This window comes from Falco cherrug, chromosome 7 (assembly GCF_023634085.1).
Source record: "Falco cherrug isolate bFalChe1 chromosome 7, bFalChe1.pri, whole genome shotgun sequence".
NCBI lineage: Eukaryota > Metazoa > Chordata > Aves > Falconiformes > Falconidae > Falco > Falco cherrug.
In genome coordinates this window covers 3,727,853-3,742,291 of record NC_073703.1, presented here as the reverse complement: position 1 = coordinate 3,742,291, position 14,439 = coordinate 3,727,853, and the positions used below count along the sequence as shown (strand labels likewise).

At 46.0% G+C, this 14,439-nt stretch overlaps 2 protein-coding genes across 2 annotated transcripts in view; one reads left to right on the top strand and one right to left on the bottom strand.

Annotated features, from left to right (window-relative positions):
- Positions 1-291, bottom strand: part of CTDSPL2 (CTD small phosphatase like 2) — a 47,049-nt gene extending 46,758 nt beyond the window's left edge. The window contains exon 1 of the mRNA XM_055717086.1: positions 88-291. The gene's annotated coding sequence lies outside the window, so the exon portion shown is untranslated. The remainder of the gene's footprint in view (positions 1-87) is intronic.
- A 186-nt stretch (positions 292-477) lies between these two features.
- On the top strand, positions 478-14,272 carry LOC129736549 (uncharacterized). Its single transcript, XM_055717088.1, has 2 exons — positions 478-610; positions 1,233-14,272. Exon 2 carries the CDS (start codon positions 9,165-9,167, stop codon positions 10,368-10,370), a length of 1,206 nt encoding a protein of 401 aa, XP_055573063.1. The 5' UTR covers positions 478-610; positions 1,233-9,164; the 3' UTR covers positions 10,371-14,272.
- Positions 14,273-14,439: the final 167 nt, after the last annotated feature.

Below are 14,439 nucleotides of genomic sequence, written 5' to 3'. Positions count from 1 at the left end.
CCGGTCACTCCGGAGCGGCCACCCCTCGCCTTCCCCACCTGATCCCGGGCTGGGACTTCGCGCTGGCTGAGCCGCCGCGGCAGTTACCTGTGGGTGCGGGGTGCCGGGGAGGCGAGCCCCTGGTGTCCGGGTTCCCGGCGGCCGGGCCGGGCCGCGCCGGGCCGGGCGGGCGCCGCTGTGTTTACACCGCCGCCGGGGCTCCGCGCTCCGCAGCCGCTCAGCAGCCAGTCGCCATTTCCCGCCTACCGACCTGCTACACCGCACGGAGGGACCCGGATGGGGAGAGGGGCCGCCGCGCAGGCGCAGCCCGGCCGGGGGAGGGGGGCCTGGGGACGGCGGCGCCGGGGCAGGCCGGGAAGGAGGGAAGCCGGGGCCTGGCGCGGGGAGCGGCGCCCCGAGGCGGCGGGCGGGCGGGCGGAGAGCGACGCGGGCCGCGGCGCAGCGGGGGTGCGGGAGAGGGCCCGGCCGCCTCCTTCCCCGCCGCCAAGGGCGGGAGGCTGCGCCTCGGGCGCCGGGGCCGAGCCCGCCTCACGGGGAGGAGGCAGCGGCCGCCCTCGCTCTCTTGGCGCCGCGCCGAGCCGAGCCGGCCGGCGGCCTGCCGCGCTCTGAGGTGAGGCGAGGGGCGAGCCCTGAGAGCGGCGGGGGGCGCGGGCGGGGCCCGGCGGCGGGAAGCTGTGAGGGGAGGCGGGAGGCGTGTGGCCGCCGCAGCGCTCGCTGCCGGGGCCCCGCCGGCCGGGGAGCTCCGCAGGGTCGGGGGTGAGCGGGGGCCCGGGCTGGCCCCCGGCCCGGTTCTCCTCTCAGCTGTCCCAGAGGAGGCGGGCGGCAAAGGAGCGCATCCCGGCGGAGCGGCGCGGCCGCGGGTGAGCGGTTCCCGGGGAGGGCTGGCCACGGCCGGCCGGCACCCAAACAACCGGGGTCCCCGGGCCCCGCCGCCCGCTCCGTTCCCTGCGCTGGTGGCCTTGCTGCCCCTCTGGCAGCCGTACGGCGTCCCCCGGCCGGCCAGGCGGGCCTTGCCTCGGAGGCTGCCGGCCGCCGGCCCGGGGGGCACCGTGCACCCCAGCCGGCCGCTCCGCCTGCCCTGCCCTGCCTGGCGTTGCTCGGCTTAGGGAGCTTCGCCGCCTTCCAGAGCACAAGGCAGTGCGAGTTCTGTGGTTTCACTTGCAGTTTTAAGACGTCTGTGGAGTCTAGTGCGAAGTTTTATTTGCACTTTCTGGTTGTTGGTTTTTTTTTAGGCAGCCTCTTTCGGTGTGGAGTGTTGGGCATGCCTTGGTATTTGAGTGACTTAATGAAGCAGCTTGACCATCTCGTGCACTAAAGTGTAAGAGGATGTAGCAAGGTTAGATTTGTAATTTCAATCTTACTGAACTCTGTATCTCATTTCTCTTGTCGTTGGTGATCGCTCTTGTTCAAGTTTTTTAAACAGAAACATTCAGTTCTCAGGTTAACGTGTGTTCTGGTAGTAGGATAACTTCTTAAGGTATCACTCAAAAATGGAATGTTTTTACAAAAGGAGCTTCTATCCACATTTCTCTAATTCAGCAGTAGGCAGAAACCCACACAGGTGTTGCGTGGTTTTGTTTTCCTAGTACCTGTTGACTCCCTTCTTAGCTTTTAAACCTGGATCATATTATAAAAGTCCCAGCTCTCTAGTCACTTAAAACATTTATTAGCTTGTTAAACTGAGCCACATCTGCTGCTGTGAAACCAAGATTTGTTTTAGAGTTCTATCACAGGACTCTAGTATTCTTTAGCTAAAGACATTATGAAGTTAATTTTACCATAGTTTCTGAAGAAAAGAGGTGATAAAAAGGCAGTGGAAACAATGTAGTACGCATTGAGAAGAGGTAGCCTTATTCCTTTACAGCATTAAAGTATTTCTAAACAGGCTCATTAACCATAGCCCTTGAATATTTTTTTGTAATGATCAGCTGTGAAAAAGGTGAGCTTGGACATGTTAAAACTTAATTAAGATTGTTTGTCAGTCCATTAAGAGGAACTAGTATGGCAAGATAACTCTGGGATGTCTCACAGTACAAACCCAAAAGGACATTCACTGATACTTGGAAAGTGGGAGTTTTGAAAAATGGTAGGTGGAAATACTTCTTAAAACCATGTAATTAGATTGAAACTAGCTGCCAGAGGAAATCATTCAGCAAGATTCAAAGCAAGCAGATATTTGTATGAATACCAAAACAGCCTAATGCATTTATAACAAAAGCCCAAAAAACATTTAGAAGAGAGATGAAAGCATGTAACTCAGGGTTCAAACGAGATCTGTACTTTTCTGTGTTACAGAATGTTAAAGCATGTCTCCCACAGTGGGTCTTCTGCTCTCCTCGAGCTACCTGGTTCTGAGCCGTGTCAGGGACAGGGCATTGGACCAGCAGGATTGTGAGCTTTGCCACATGTCAGGTGGGAATATATAAAATCACATTACGAATTGACGTGTCTGTGAAGGCAAAAGTTCAAAGGTCCACCTGCTGTAACCTGTTCCCCGCATTATAATGTATACCATGAAAAGAGCATTAGTTCTGCATGTGTGTAAAATGTAAAAACACTAAATAATGCTGTGTCTGACTGCATACGTGTGAAGTGTTAGAAGCTTTGAATGTGTATTTGGTTCAAAGAAAAGGCTGATGTATTGGCAGCAGCGTTTTTCTCCCAACAGTGGATTTCAGGCACTCTGTCAGACTGACTGAGATATTCTAGGTCCATGTTTTCTTCACTTTACAGAGAAACTGAAGGAAGAAGCCGTATAGCGGCCAACATGTTGCACATTGTTGAAGTGGTATACTCTGAATGTTCATTTGAAAGGCCATTCTTCATATTTTATGATTTCCTCTCAACTCTTGCCATCCCACCCCCCAAGTCTTGCTGATCCATTTGCTTTGTGTTTATACATTCATTTAAAATGACATGCTTTAGAGCGACTTCCCTGTTTGTTGTGGAGATTAAGCACTGGTGAGTTCACCAGTTTCTCTTGGTAAGCTGTTTCAAATATCTGCAGTTGGGGGTTGTACTTTGTTTCAGGTTTAACTTCCAGCTGTGGCATCTAGTGCTTCTCAGCAAGATTCAAAAGTCATGCACTGTGGGAGTTCCTCTTCCATGTGTCAGGACCCACTTGTAGGCATCAGGTCATCCCTCAGAATTCTGTTTCGTAAGCTAAAGTCCAAAGCCTGCCTCATGGCCTTTGCTTTTTCAAGGGGAAAGGGTTTCATTCCCTGGATAATTGGGGGGGGGGGGGGGGGATAATTTGGGGCAGAGATCTCGTTTATTTTTTTTCAAAGTGAAAACAACTGTGACATGACTGAGAGTTGTATAAACAAAACAATTCTTGTTTGGGTTTATATATTTAAAATTACCTATTTCTAGTATTTGTTGTTTCTTTTGCGTATCTGGAGGGAATAAATGTTGCTTAATAGGTAAACAGAACCATGCACTGCACTTAGATGAGAAGCAGCTACCAGGCTATGCTTGCTCCTTCATGCCTAGGCGTCTGTGAGCCAATCTGTCTGTCCAGGAACAGCAAACAGTCTTGCTGTTCTCGCTGCTGACACTTCAGCTGACAGGAATCAGAATTCATACGATACTGTGTCCCCCCACAGAAACAAATTTAAATGAACCTTTATGTGTTTGATCTAGCACAGTGCATCACTGAAAGTGTCATGAAACAGTCCTCTGGGGATAGAAATACATATCCACAAGTGGTCAAGTCCGGTTTTAGGACGTTAAACTGCAGAGTATCTGTACTAGCAATCTCACTGTGGCTGCGTGGGGAGAGTTTGATCCAGGTTGAGGAATTAAGAGTGATATTGTTTCTCTGTTGACATGAAGTTCTTGCATAAATACCTTTACTCTCCCTAGCTAGCTTGAATATTCCACTGTATCCTCATAAATAGGTATATATGCCCCCAGTTGTTTTTGTTCTGGTTGTTGGGGGCGGGAGGGGGTATGTTCTATTTTGTTTAAACCAGTGCTGTACTAGAGAAGCACAGTCTTAGTTCTGGAGTCAGCTAGAAAGCTCTAGCTAGTGCAGAACACTGTGCTGTTTCTCCACAGTGATACAAAACATCCAATCTCATTTTCTAGTTTATTGCAGCAAGATTTTTGATCCCGTTAAATATTCTGGTCTTTCTCCTAGAAGAAGGATCCCAGGTTACCTAAAGTTTAACTTTAGGTAACTTGGAACCCAGTATGTAACTAAGTTCCCTGTATATCCTGGAATAAGAATTGCAGTTGACAGCTGGCTTTATGGCATGCTGAAATTCGCCATAATACCAGTAAAGTAGAAAGTTGTCAGATACAGACGTTCTTCAGAAGCTGGTGTTGAACAGTGGAATGTATGCTGCTAGGACCTTGGGACCTCAAAAACCTTGCTTCAAGTAAAATAGCATTTTTCAGTCCAGCTTTTCTCTAATATGCAAACAAAGTAGTGGTATTAAATACTTTTATATGGAAGAAAACCTTTTGTACACTCCATTACGTACATTTCTTTGTCATGGGAACATGTAAGAATGTTTTGACAGCTGTTGATCAGTTTTGTTGATACACTGTTTTGAGGCTGTGCAACCAGTGTGATAATGCACACCATGTTTGGAGCAAGCTTGATAATGGACTGCTTGTACCAACAGTTTTATTGTTGCTACCTGAAAAACACAGTTTAAGAGTAATAAAATGCCAGGAGTTCAAATAAAATTTGGGCTTTTCTTGTGGCATCTGGAAGTTGAAGAAATCCTGTAGTTGCTGTAAGATATTTGGGAAGGAGTGAACTTGTGGAGTGGAGGTGAGTTCTCCGTGTACCACCAGTACACACCATACATGTATTTGTTCAGGCAAATCCACGAGAATTTGAAGTGAGCAGTAGATGGTTATGTGTGCAGTAAAGTGCCTAATTAGTGGATGTACTGTAAAGTGACAGATGAAAAAACCTGGCTCCTCTGCCTCTTTTAGTTTGGCCTCTGGCAGGTCACACAGTGAATTGGGGGAGGAGATTTTGTAGCATTTTACAACTGAGTTTTCAAAAATTGTTTATGCAGAGGGTCTACTGCATGTGCTAAGGTTAAACTGAAGCAGAAGTGCATGACGACACGTGTAAAGTCTAGTCAACATTCTGTATTTTCCAGGCAAATCATGCTGTGATTCACCAAAATCATTTAATGTTCCATTGCAAAATACTTGCTTACGAGAGATCTTTTGTTCTGCAGGCTTTGGATTTTTCATTGTTTATGCTTTTTTCTGTATGAAAATGTAAATGGTAACACTTAATAAAATACATACACCATTAGTTATCTAGTATGTGTTTTCATCTTGTCACTTTAGCCTTCAAAGTATTTTAAGCAGAATGCTCTCTGCAGCTATTAAAATCCTGAGAAACTTGGTTATTTTTGTTTCACATAGACCACTTTTTTACCTTTTGGTGAAATAACCATCAGTTTGTTTGGTTTTCCTAATGTTTAAACTAAAATAGGTTCATCAGTGAGTCTTGGCTTTTGTGGAATCCTTGTAACAGAGAAAACTGGCTTTGTTGAAGCTTGCTGAAAAACCTACAGAATCGGACAGTTGGGACTAACTAGAATAAATTGAGTTATTTCTTTGACTGTTCATAGTAGGTGCCTGCATTTCTCATACTTGTTGAAATCATCCTTCAGTCTTGGCAGGAAAGTTTTCAGCTTGCTGTTAATTGTTTTCCTTCTGCTCGTTACGGAAGTCCTTGGAATTTGTGCAGTCATGACTATGGTGAGGTTTTTCCCACTAAGCAGAATAAACACCCCTCTGATTTCACACTTACTACGTTTGAAGACTGAGTTAAATCATCTTAGAGGAAAATGTAGCCTCCTTCTCCATCCTTTTTGGGCGAAGAGTGAGAGAAAGGAACACTGAAGCGAGGAGGAGGGAGGGAGGAAAATAACAGGGGCAGAGAGAGCATTAACTGAATTCTGGGTGGGTTTTTTTTTCCCCTTCTCAACAAGTGCTAGCTTTAAATTTCATGTATGTCTCTAAGGTATAAGGGAGTACTCATACTTTAAACTGAAACAAAGATTTATTCTCTGATTTTTAGCAACATAATTGATTTGAGCTGTCTGTAATGGAGTAACAGTTGCATAAGCTTTGAAAGTTCATATCCCATTTGTATGCTAATGTCTCTTAAAGTCAGATTTCTCTTCAGGGCTGGGCATAAAAACAAAGTACTGCAATCACTTGCTGATCAAAAATGACTTAGGAATATGTATTTTCTCAGTTTAACCTTGGGCAAAATATTTTTGGTATCACAGCATTCATTTACATGGGCTTGTGAATGCTTTTAAAGTATACCCTTTAATAATTGGGGGGTTTTGAGTTTGGTTATTTATGCAAAGTATATAGGTGTTTTGTTCCCTTGTAATTTTGCATTTGAAATCTTGAGGAAATGGGACAATTGCAAGAATTCTCTTGGTCTTTGATACAGTATCAGCTCTTGGTGTTTGAGGAATTCAGTATTTTCCTAAACCTCCTCACACGTTGTTATATGTTAATTACTTTATATCTGTACTGTGCTTTGAAGCTATAAATTGTTGTTATTCTTTAATTGAAAAGTTGGTAGAGATCACCGCGTTTAAACAGATGCAGATAATTCCAGTACATTCAAAGCAATTCATCAAATAAGCCTGCTGCCACAGTCGGTATTATATTTCTAATTACCCCATTATTCTACTGGATGCCCAAATCTGGGGTTTGCATTGTGTCCCTGAAGAAGATAGACATCCAAACATCTGTCCTTTGGCCAGCTGTCCCTATACCTTTACACCAGGTTCCGGGGGGAACAGTTGTTCACTGTGTTTAACTGACACAGCTTTTTCACAGCTTGAGTAGGTTTGGAGAGGGATAGCAGAGTTACTGCAGGTGTTTCTGAACACGAGTTTCAGCCACCCCAAAACCTTTTGGTTGACATCAGGCCGCATTCAGCCAGCCCAGCAATGCAGCAGGCGCTTATGCTGCTGGCTGGGACCTGGCAGTCGCAGCGGTAGTTGCTACACTTGGGCTTTTGAAATGTCATGAGGAAAGTTGAAGAGGGTTGAAATACATGGAAAACTTCCAAATATGTGTACGTGTTCAGAACCTTAATACTTGCGCCTCTTTTTTTTGAAGGATGTATACATTTCTTCAATGGAAATTGGCTTGCTGGATGCCCTTACTAAGGATATCATAAACTGGGCCCAACAAAAGGATCTTACTAAAGCTAAGACCTAAGTGGGTTCCATCATCGACTTCAACAGACGCGTCCCTCCTCGCTTCAGGCACTTAGCCTAGATGTCAGAATTGGGAGCCCCTCGCTTGTGTATTCCGTGGAAAATGGGAGAGTTGAATCTCCATTTGGAGGAGCCTGTGCCTTCCCGTGAGTGAGAAACCCAGGACAGTTAGACACTTGACAAATTATCCTTGCTAAGTGCCTCAAGTTGTGTAGTATGAATCAAAGCCTTCGTACCAGAAATTAGCTTGGTGCTAACAGTTACTGCGTGTGTGTCTGTCTTCTGTTCTCCAAATAACTGCATTTCCCTGTTATTACAACTTCAATATGATTTTCATTAGTAGATTGAAAAATGAAGTGTAGGGAATGAAACAGAATAAAGTCTTTGGGTTACCTCTTAATAAGATTTTTGCAATATTAATCATGTATTGCAAAATGATTTGGATAATTCAAACTATGTGTGTAGTCACTGCTAGCTCTGACAATAATTCAGATGTCATTGCGGTTAATTCCAAAGTACAAATACAAAAGGAAAATTTATCATGTTAGGATGTGCCTTATGTTTTAAAAGTATTTTTTAAAAAATACTTAAAAAGCGAGTCTCTTGATGCAAGTGTCCTTCCTTTGTGCTTAATCACAGCTCTAAATGGGAGTATATTCAACATTAGAAAAAATGTCTGGAAGACACAGCCCAAGATAATTTGTTCTTTTGTCCAATTTCCTAAGTTTTCTGTGAAGATTATTAGCAAATGAAATTCTACATGCTCAGGAGTAATCCCTTTCTTATTCTTGCATACAGGGCTATGTATCTAGACAGCATGCAAGGAAGAGGTAAGAATGCCTAGCTCGCAAAGCAGGAAGTATATGACCTGTCACAATAATTAATGTCAACAATTGTGGGTCATAACACTTAAACTGTTGTATAATACGCTGTTTAATGATTTCATAAAACACCAGTTTCTGTACCTTTTGCCAGATAAGATTTCCAAGCTTTACTTTTTTAAAAGCTATTTTAATTTTTACCCCTGAGGTTTATAGCTTGTATTGGATGAGCACAACAGAGAGGGAGCAGTTAATTATGCTGCTAGGAATTGTGGCTTAGGTCAAGGCATGAGTCTGGTGTTCTTTAGCTGTGCTGTCCTCTAGCAGGGGAGAAGCTAATTTAGCTGGGGGGGGGGGGGGGGGGGGGTGTGATGAGGAATTGGAGGGAGAAATGAAGAATTGTTAGCAAAGGTCCTTTTTACTCCAAATGTAGTATTTTCTTCAACTGTGTAAAAATTAAATTTTTCAGTTTTCAAAATGTATGATGTGTCTCAGAAAGAGCGAAGCTGCTGGCCACCAGTGTCTCACAAGTTAGTACAGGTTGCTCAGACGTACATTGGGGAAAAACGTAAGAGAGGAAATAGATTTTTCATGTTGCTTTTGGAGAGTGCTTTTTGTTTTTCCCTTTAATGTCAAGTTGGTAGGAAGCCCGTATTCTGATAAATATATTTAACCCAGTTTGGTGTGTGTTTGCAGGGTTATGTGAGGGTGGAGCTGTTATTCTTCATTGACTTAATTCTTTTCCCGACACTTTTTAACTCAACAGAAATCATTCTAGAAAAAAATAACTGAAATAATTTTAGTTTTCTGGTACAGTCAAAGTGTGCTCTACTCCTTTTATCAGCTGATGCTTTTTTCCCCCCCTTCTTCCAATTTAAAGTGTTGTATTAAAATTCAGCTAACATGGCTTCTAGAAGGGTGATGTGCCTGGCTGGCTAAAGAGATTGCTGATAAGTAAATCTAGTCAGAATTCTGTTTGATATGCCAGCATGGCTGGAAGTCAGGCTTTGGTGAGAAGCAGCTGCTCATTGCGGTGGTGTGACCCTGGCTAGATGGCAGGTGCCCACCAAAACCACTTATCACTCCCCTCTTCAACTGGACAGGGAGAGAAATTATAATGAAAGGCTCGTGGGTCAAGATAAGGACAGGGGGAGATCACTCAGCAATTACTGTCACAGGCAAAATAGAGTTGACTTGGAGAAAATTAGATTTATTTATTATCATTCAAATCAGAAAAACACCGTCCCCCCATCCCTCCCTTCTTCCCAGGCTTAATTCCTGGTTTCTCTGTGTGTCCCCCCTGAGCGGTTCAGGAGAACGGGGAATGGGGCTGCGGTCAGTTCATCGCGTGTGGGCTCTGCCGCTCCTTCCTCCTCGCACTCTTTCCCCTGCTCCAGCGTGGGGTCCCTCCCACGGGCTGCAGTTCTTCACCCACAGCTCCAGCGTGGGGTCCCTCCCACGGGCTGCAGTTCTTCACCCACAGCTCCAGCGTGGGTCCCTCCCACGGGCTGCAGTTCTTCACCCACAGCTCCAGCGTGGGGTCCCTCCCACGGGCTGCAGTTCTTCACCCACAGCTCCAGCGTGGGTCCCTCCCACGGGCTGCAGTTCTTCACCCACAGCTCCAGCGTGGGGTCCCTCCCACGGGCTGCAGTTCTTCACCCACAGCTCCAGCGTGGGGTCCCTCCCACGGGCTGCAGTTCTTCACCCACAGCTCCAGCGTGGGGTCCCTCCCACGGGCTGCAGTTCTTCACCCACAGCTCCAGCGTGGGTCCCTCCCCACGGGGTGCAGCCCATCAGGCTGGGCCTGGGGGGTCACAAGTCCTGCCAGCAATCCTGCTCCAGCACAGGCTTCCCACAGGTCACAGCATCCTTTGGGCATCCCTGGCTCCAGTGTGGGGTCCTCCCTGGGCTGCGCGTGGGGGTCTGCTCCGCCGGGGGTCCATGGGCTGGGGGCACAGCCTCCCTTCCCGGGGGCTTCCCACGGGCTGCCCCGGAACCTTCTGCTCCAGCACCTGGAGCCCCTCCGGTGCTGACCTGGGTGTTCATAGAGCTGTTGCTCTCACATAGTGTTGCTCCTCTCTCCCGCTGGTGCAGATTTTGTTGGTTTGGTTTGTTTTCCTTTCTTAATACGCTGCCACAGATCAGCTCAGCCTTGGCCAGCAGTGGGTCTGTCTCGGAGCTGGCTGGCATTGGCTCCATCGGACACGGGCGAAGCTTTTGGCAGCTCTTCACAAAAGCCACCCCTGTAGCCCCCCGCTACCAAAGCCGCGCCGTGCAAACCCAATACGCTCATCTTTACCACACTTGCCAGCGACAATGCTGAGCACTCAGCAATGCAGAATTGTAAGGTGGCATGAAGTGCTTCGAGGTATTATTTGAAAATTGAATGAAAAGATACGAAAAGGTTTGTTGGTCTATTTGCTGCTTTTTTTTTTAGGAGACTACTCCTTGAATGCACTGCCGTGTAGATGAGTAGTTATTTGTAACATGAACCTGAAAACAAGAATTCAATGAGCTGAGTGCTGCTTTAGCAACCTGGTTATATTATTTAAAAAGATCTGGGCTGGACCAGTGTGATTTTTCTTGTAAACCAGTTCCACCAAACGTGAGCACCACTTTTGTTTTAAAGACTAGCTGGTGGTTTCAGGGAAGCAGATGTTTAAGTAGCTCGCTCTCTGAAATATGTCAACATTTTGTATGCTGCTATTTCCATGGAAACAGGTATTGGCTCAGCAGAATTGGCATAGGGATTTCAAAATTGCATTTAAAAAAACAAAGTCAAGACAGGTTAGTCATTTTTAGTCATAAACATCGATAGTGGTGCTGAACAGAACCTGTCTTTTGAATATATTAGGTATAGTCATGCAAATTGGCAGATCGGTGATTAATATTTTAAATTAATGTTTTTAAAAAGTGAGCTAGTGTTTAGTAGACCTTTATTAGAAAAACATGCATTTATTGCATTTTGTTCAGCGCGTGATTTTTCGTGTACTTGAAGGCAATCACAGGTTCATCACTTCTTTAGGTCTCCACCTTCCTCAAAAGAGGTGAAAAACATATTGGATGAGAACTATAGATCTCAGCTAATTGGCAAACTACACTTTTCTCAAAAAATATAGTGGCTCATGAAACACAGAACTGATAATTTGTGAGTTTGTAACCTTTGGCAGCATTAAAATGAGGCAAGCCCCATTTTTGGGGCCTACTTTGGGGACATTTATCTTAGGAACAGCCCACTTACAGCTGAAGTAGTTACCCCAGGTCAGCATTGCAGCAGCATTAAAAGAGAGTTAAATGAGTGGGACTCGCTGCTTCCCAGGATACTGTACAAAGGATAAATCTCATGTGAAGTTGAGAACAAGGAGCTTTGGGAATTCCTGAAAAATGAAGATGCCTCTATTCGTCGTCTTGCATCTTCATCTTCATTATTCAGACGTTTATTTCCTAACCCGAGTCAGATCCCTTTCTTCACTGTGAATCAAACACCCCGTCCTGTAGAGCAGCGGTTTGCAGCTGGCCAAGGGCTGCTGGCAGCCAGGCACAGCGGGAGAGGTGCCGCCGGGGAGGGCACCGCGGGGAGTGCGGTGCTTTGCCGCGAGGGAAGAACCTGGTGCCAACGCAGTCCAAGAGAGACTGCTGGCATCGTATGGGGAGGAGGAGGAGGGCAGCAAGGAGAAATGGGAATGAGAAGGTGGCAAGGGACAGAGTGGTGGGGTGGAGGAGGCGGCAGGAGCCACATGTGAGAGCTGTAACAAAGCCACCTCCAAACAAAAGCAAGCAAGGAACATGGCTGTGAAGACACTGGCAGTTTCCCAAAACAACAGACGACTTTTTTTTTTTTTTTTTTTTTTTTCTCTTCTCCTTTTTTTAACTAAAGTGGAGCTTGTTTGACAGAACAATTCCCCTCAGAAATAAGATTCTTTAAATGTTGGATCACTAAATAATGAAGGGTAAAGTGCTTAGTGACCTAAATTGGATTCCTTAAAAGGATACCCACTAAGATCAAACTGTGTTTCTGTAAGGGCTATACTTCAGCCAGATATTTTCTTAAAATATAGAGGCAAAAGAAGCCTACAGCCCATGCATGCAGTTTGCCGAGTCTCCTAGAGCTTTTCAAGAGGGAATTGGTAGCATTTGCCTCCTGTCCAAACTTTGCTGGGCGCTGTGGGTACAGCAGCAGCAGTGTTGTTTGTGCTGCCAAGGAGGTGCCACCCAAACCAGAGCTGAAATTTTCCTCAGAGACTGACACTCGTGTCTCCTTTGTAACTTGGTATTTCCCCCTTCCTTGGCTGATCGTGAAATAAGCCATAAAACTGAGAGTAGCGAATTTTCAAGGAATACATAGAAAACCACCAGAAGTGTACTGGTTGAGACCAAATGTCCATCTGGGCTGGTATCTTTTCCATTTTACCATCTTCTTCCAATAGTATGAAAAATACTGTTTTTTCTTATCTTGTCTAACCAGTTTTAACCTGTAAGTAAGGTGGATGCGGCCGCAGGGATGTGTCCTGGGGAAGGGAGATGCAGAATGCTTTGTTACCTTTCAGTCACCGCAGTGGTCATGCCAAGTCCTTTGTTGCAGACGTACAGTTAGAACTAACTCATAAACTAATTAAGCCTTGCTCAAACCACGCACAGACAACAGCAAGGCGGGTGAGTGTCACGAGCTTCCTGGGGTCCCTTCCAGACTGATTCATGGCAGAAGTGAGGTAACCGATACAGCAATTGGAGGGTAACGCTTTAGCAAGGCATGGAAAGCTAGGATTAATGTTGTTTTAATTTTTACTATCATTAGGCCTAAAACTTAACATGGGACTCTTCAAAATATGAGACAGCCTGTGACATATAAGAACAAAAAAAGTTACACGTAATAGGTTGATTATTCGTGTAATAGTTGTAACAAGACTATAATGATAATACTAACCTCTTTCCCAACATCTGTTATCTAATGACTAGAAATGCCAGATAATATCATTCTGTATCATATACAGAAGTAACCAGCTTACAGGAAAAATCAGAATGAACAGAAACACATTAAGGAATCCTTCGTATCGTTTGCCGTCTCACTCGAGATGGTAAACATGCTACAGTGGGCCCTGAGCACCAACGAAGCATTCTGCTTTTGATACAGACAGGCGTTTTTTTGGGTCTGTTGTTTCCAAAAGTACCAGGCTTGTACAGATGCAAAGAAATAACACAAATCACAAAGGGTCTGGGTTGGAAGGGACCTTAAAGCCCATCCAGTCCCACCCCCCCACCACGGGCAGGGACACCTTCCACCAGCCCAGGCTGCTCCCAGCCCCGTCCAGCCTGGCCTTGGGCACTGCCAGGGATGGGGCAGCCACAGCCTCTCCGGGCAGCCTGTGCCAGCGCCTCGCCGCCCGCACGGGGAAGGATTTCTTCCTTATATCTAATCTAAACCTACCCTCTTTAAGTTTAAATCCATTACCCTTCATCCTATCGCTATCCTATATATATATAAGATATATATATACAAGATATATATATATATACACTATCCAGGCCCTGCTAAAAAAGTCTGTCCCCCAATGGTTTAATATTCTAGAAGACAGGAAGCTAAAAAGACATTCGATTGCACCTCCCCCCACGGCATTACTGGGAAGGAACGGTAGCACCAGCCCAGCTCAGGGTGCAGTCACAAGATCCACTGAAAACCGATCTGGGGGTGAGCGTCAGCACTTGCCCCGCAGCACATGTTCCTCGCTGTAAACCAGGTTCAGTTCTTCCTTAGCAAGAGAAAGCTCCCGGGGGCACCTGTCGAAAGGCGGCTCATTTCTTGTAAAGGTCCCCCCGTACACCCTTGCCGTAACCCGTTTGTCCGAGCGAAGGGTGACAGGGCTGGCCAGAGCAGCTTCTACAGGGCCAGAGCCCACACGACAGATTTAAAGACCCGCGTTGTGCAGCCGTACGATACCGCCGAGTTACTCTGCCGTACCCGTAGAAGCAGCTCCGGTCGTGTTGCTTGTGTTGCTGTGCGCATTCATGCTGGGCACACAGGTACTGCGGCTGAAGTCAACTACTCTGGAAAGTTACATTGCCATTTTTTAACCCGTTCTAGAGTTAATACGCTGTAAGATTTTACAAAGGCTGGGGGCCTCGCAGGACTAGTACAGAGAAGCCAGCCTGACCCTCCAGGCTAAGGTAACACCTTTTCCAGCTATTTCTCAGATTTGAACAACGATACCTTCAGGACAAACGTGGCACGGCCCGTTTGTCAGCGATGGGATTTTGACTAACGCTGGAATTGACTTTGCTGTCAACATTTTTGCATACTGCTATCTCCCATCTCACACGTGCGGGTAAAACTTGAAGAGACGCTTTTAAAAACATAAAAGGCAGCGCTCAGCCTTCTCCAGCCTCTTATCAATGGA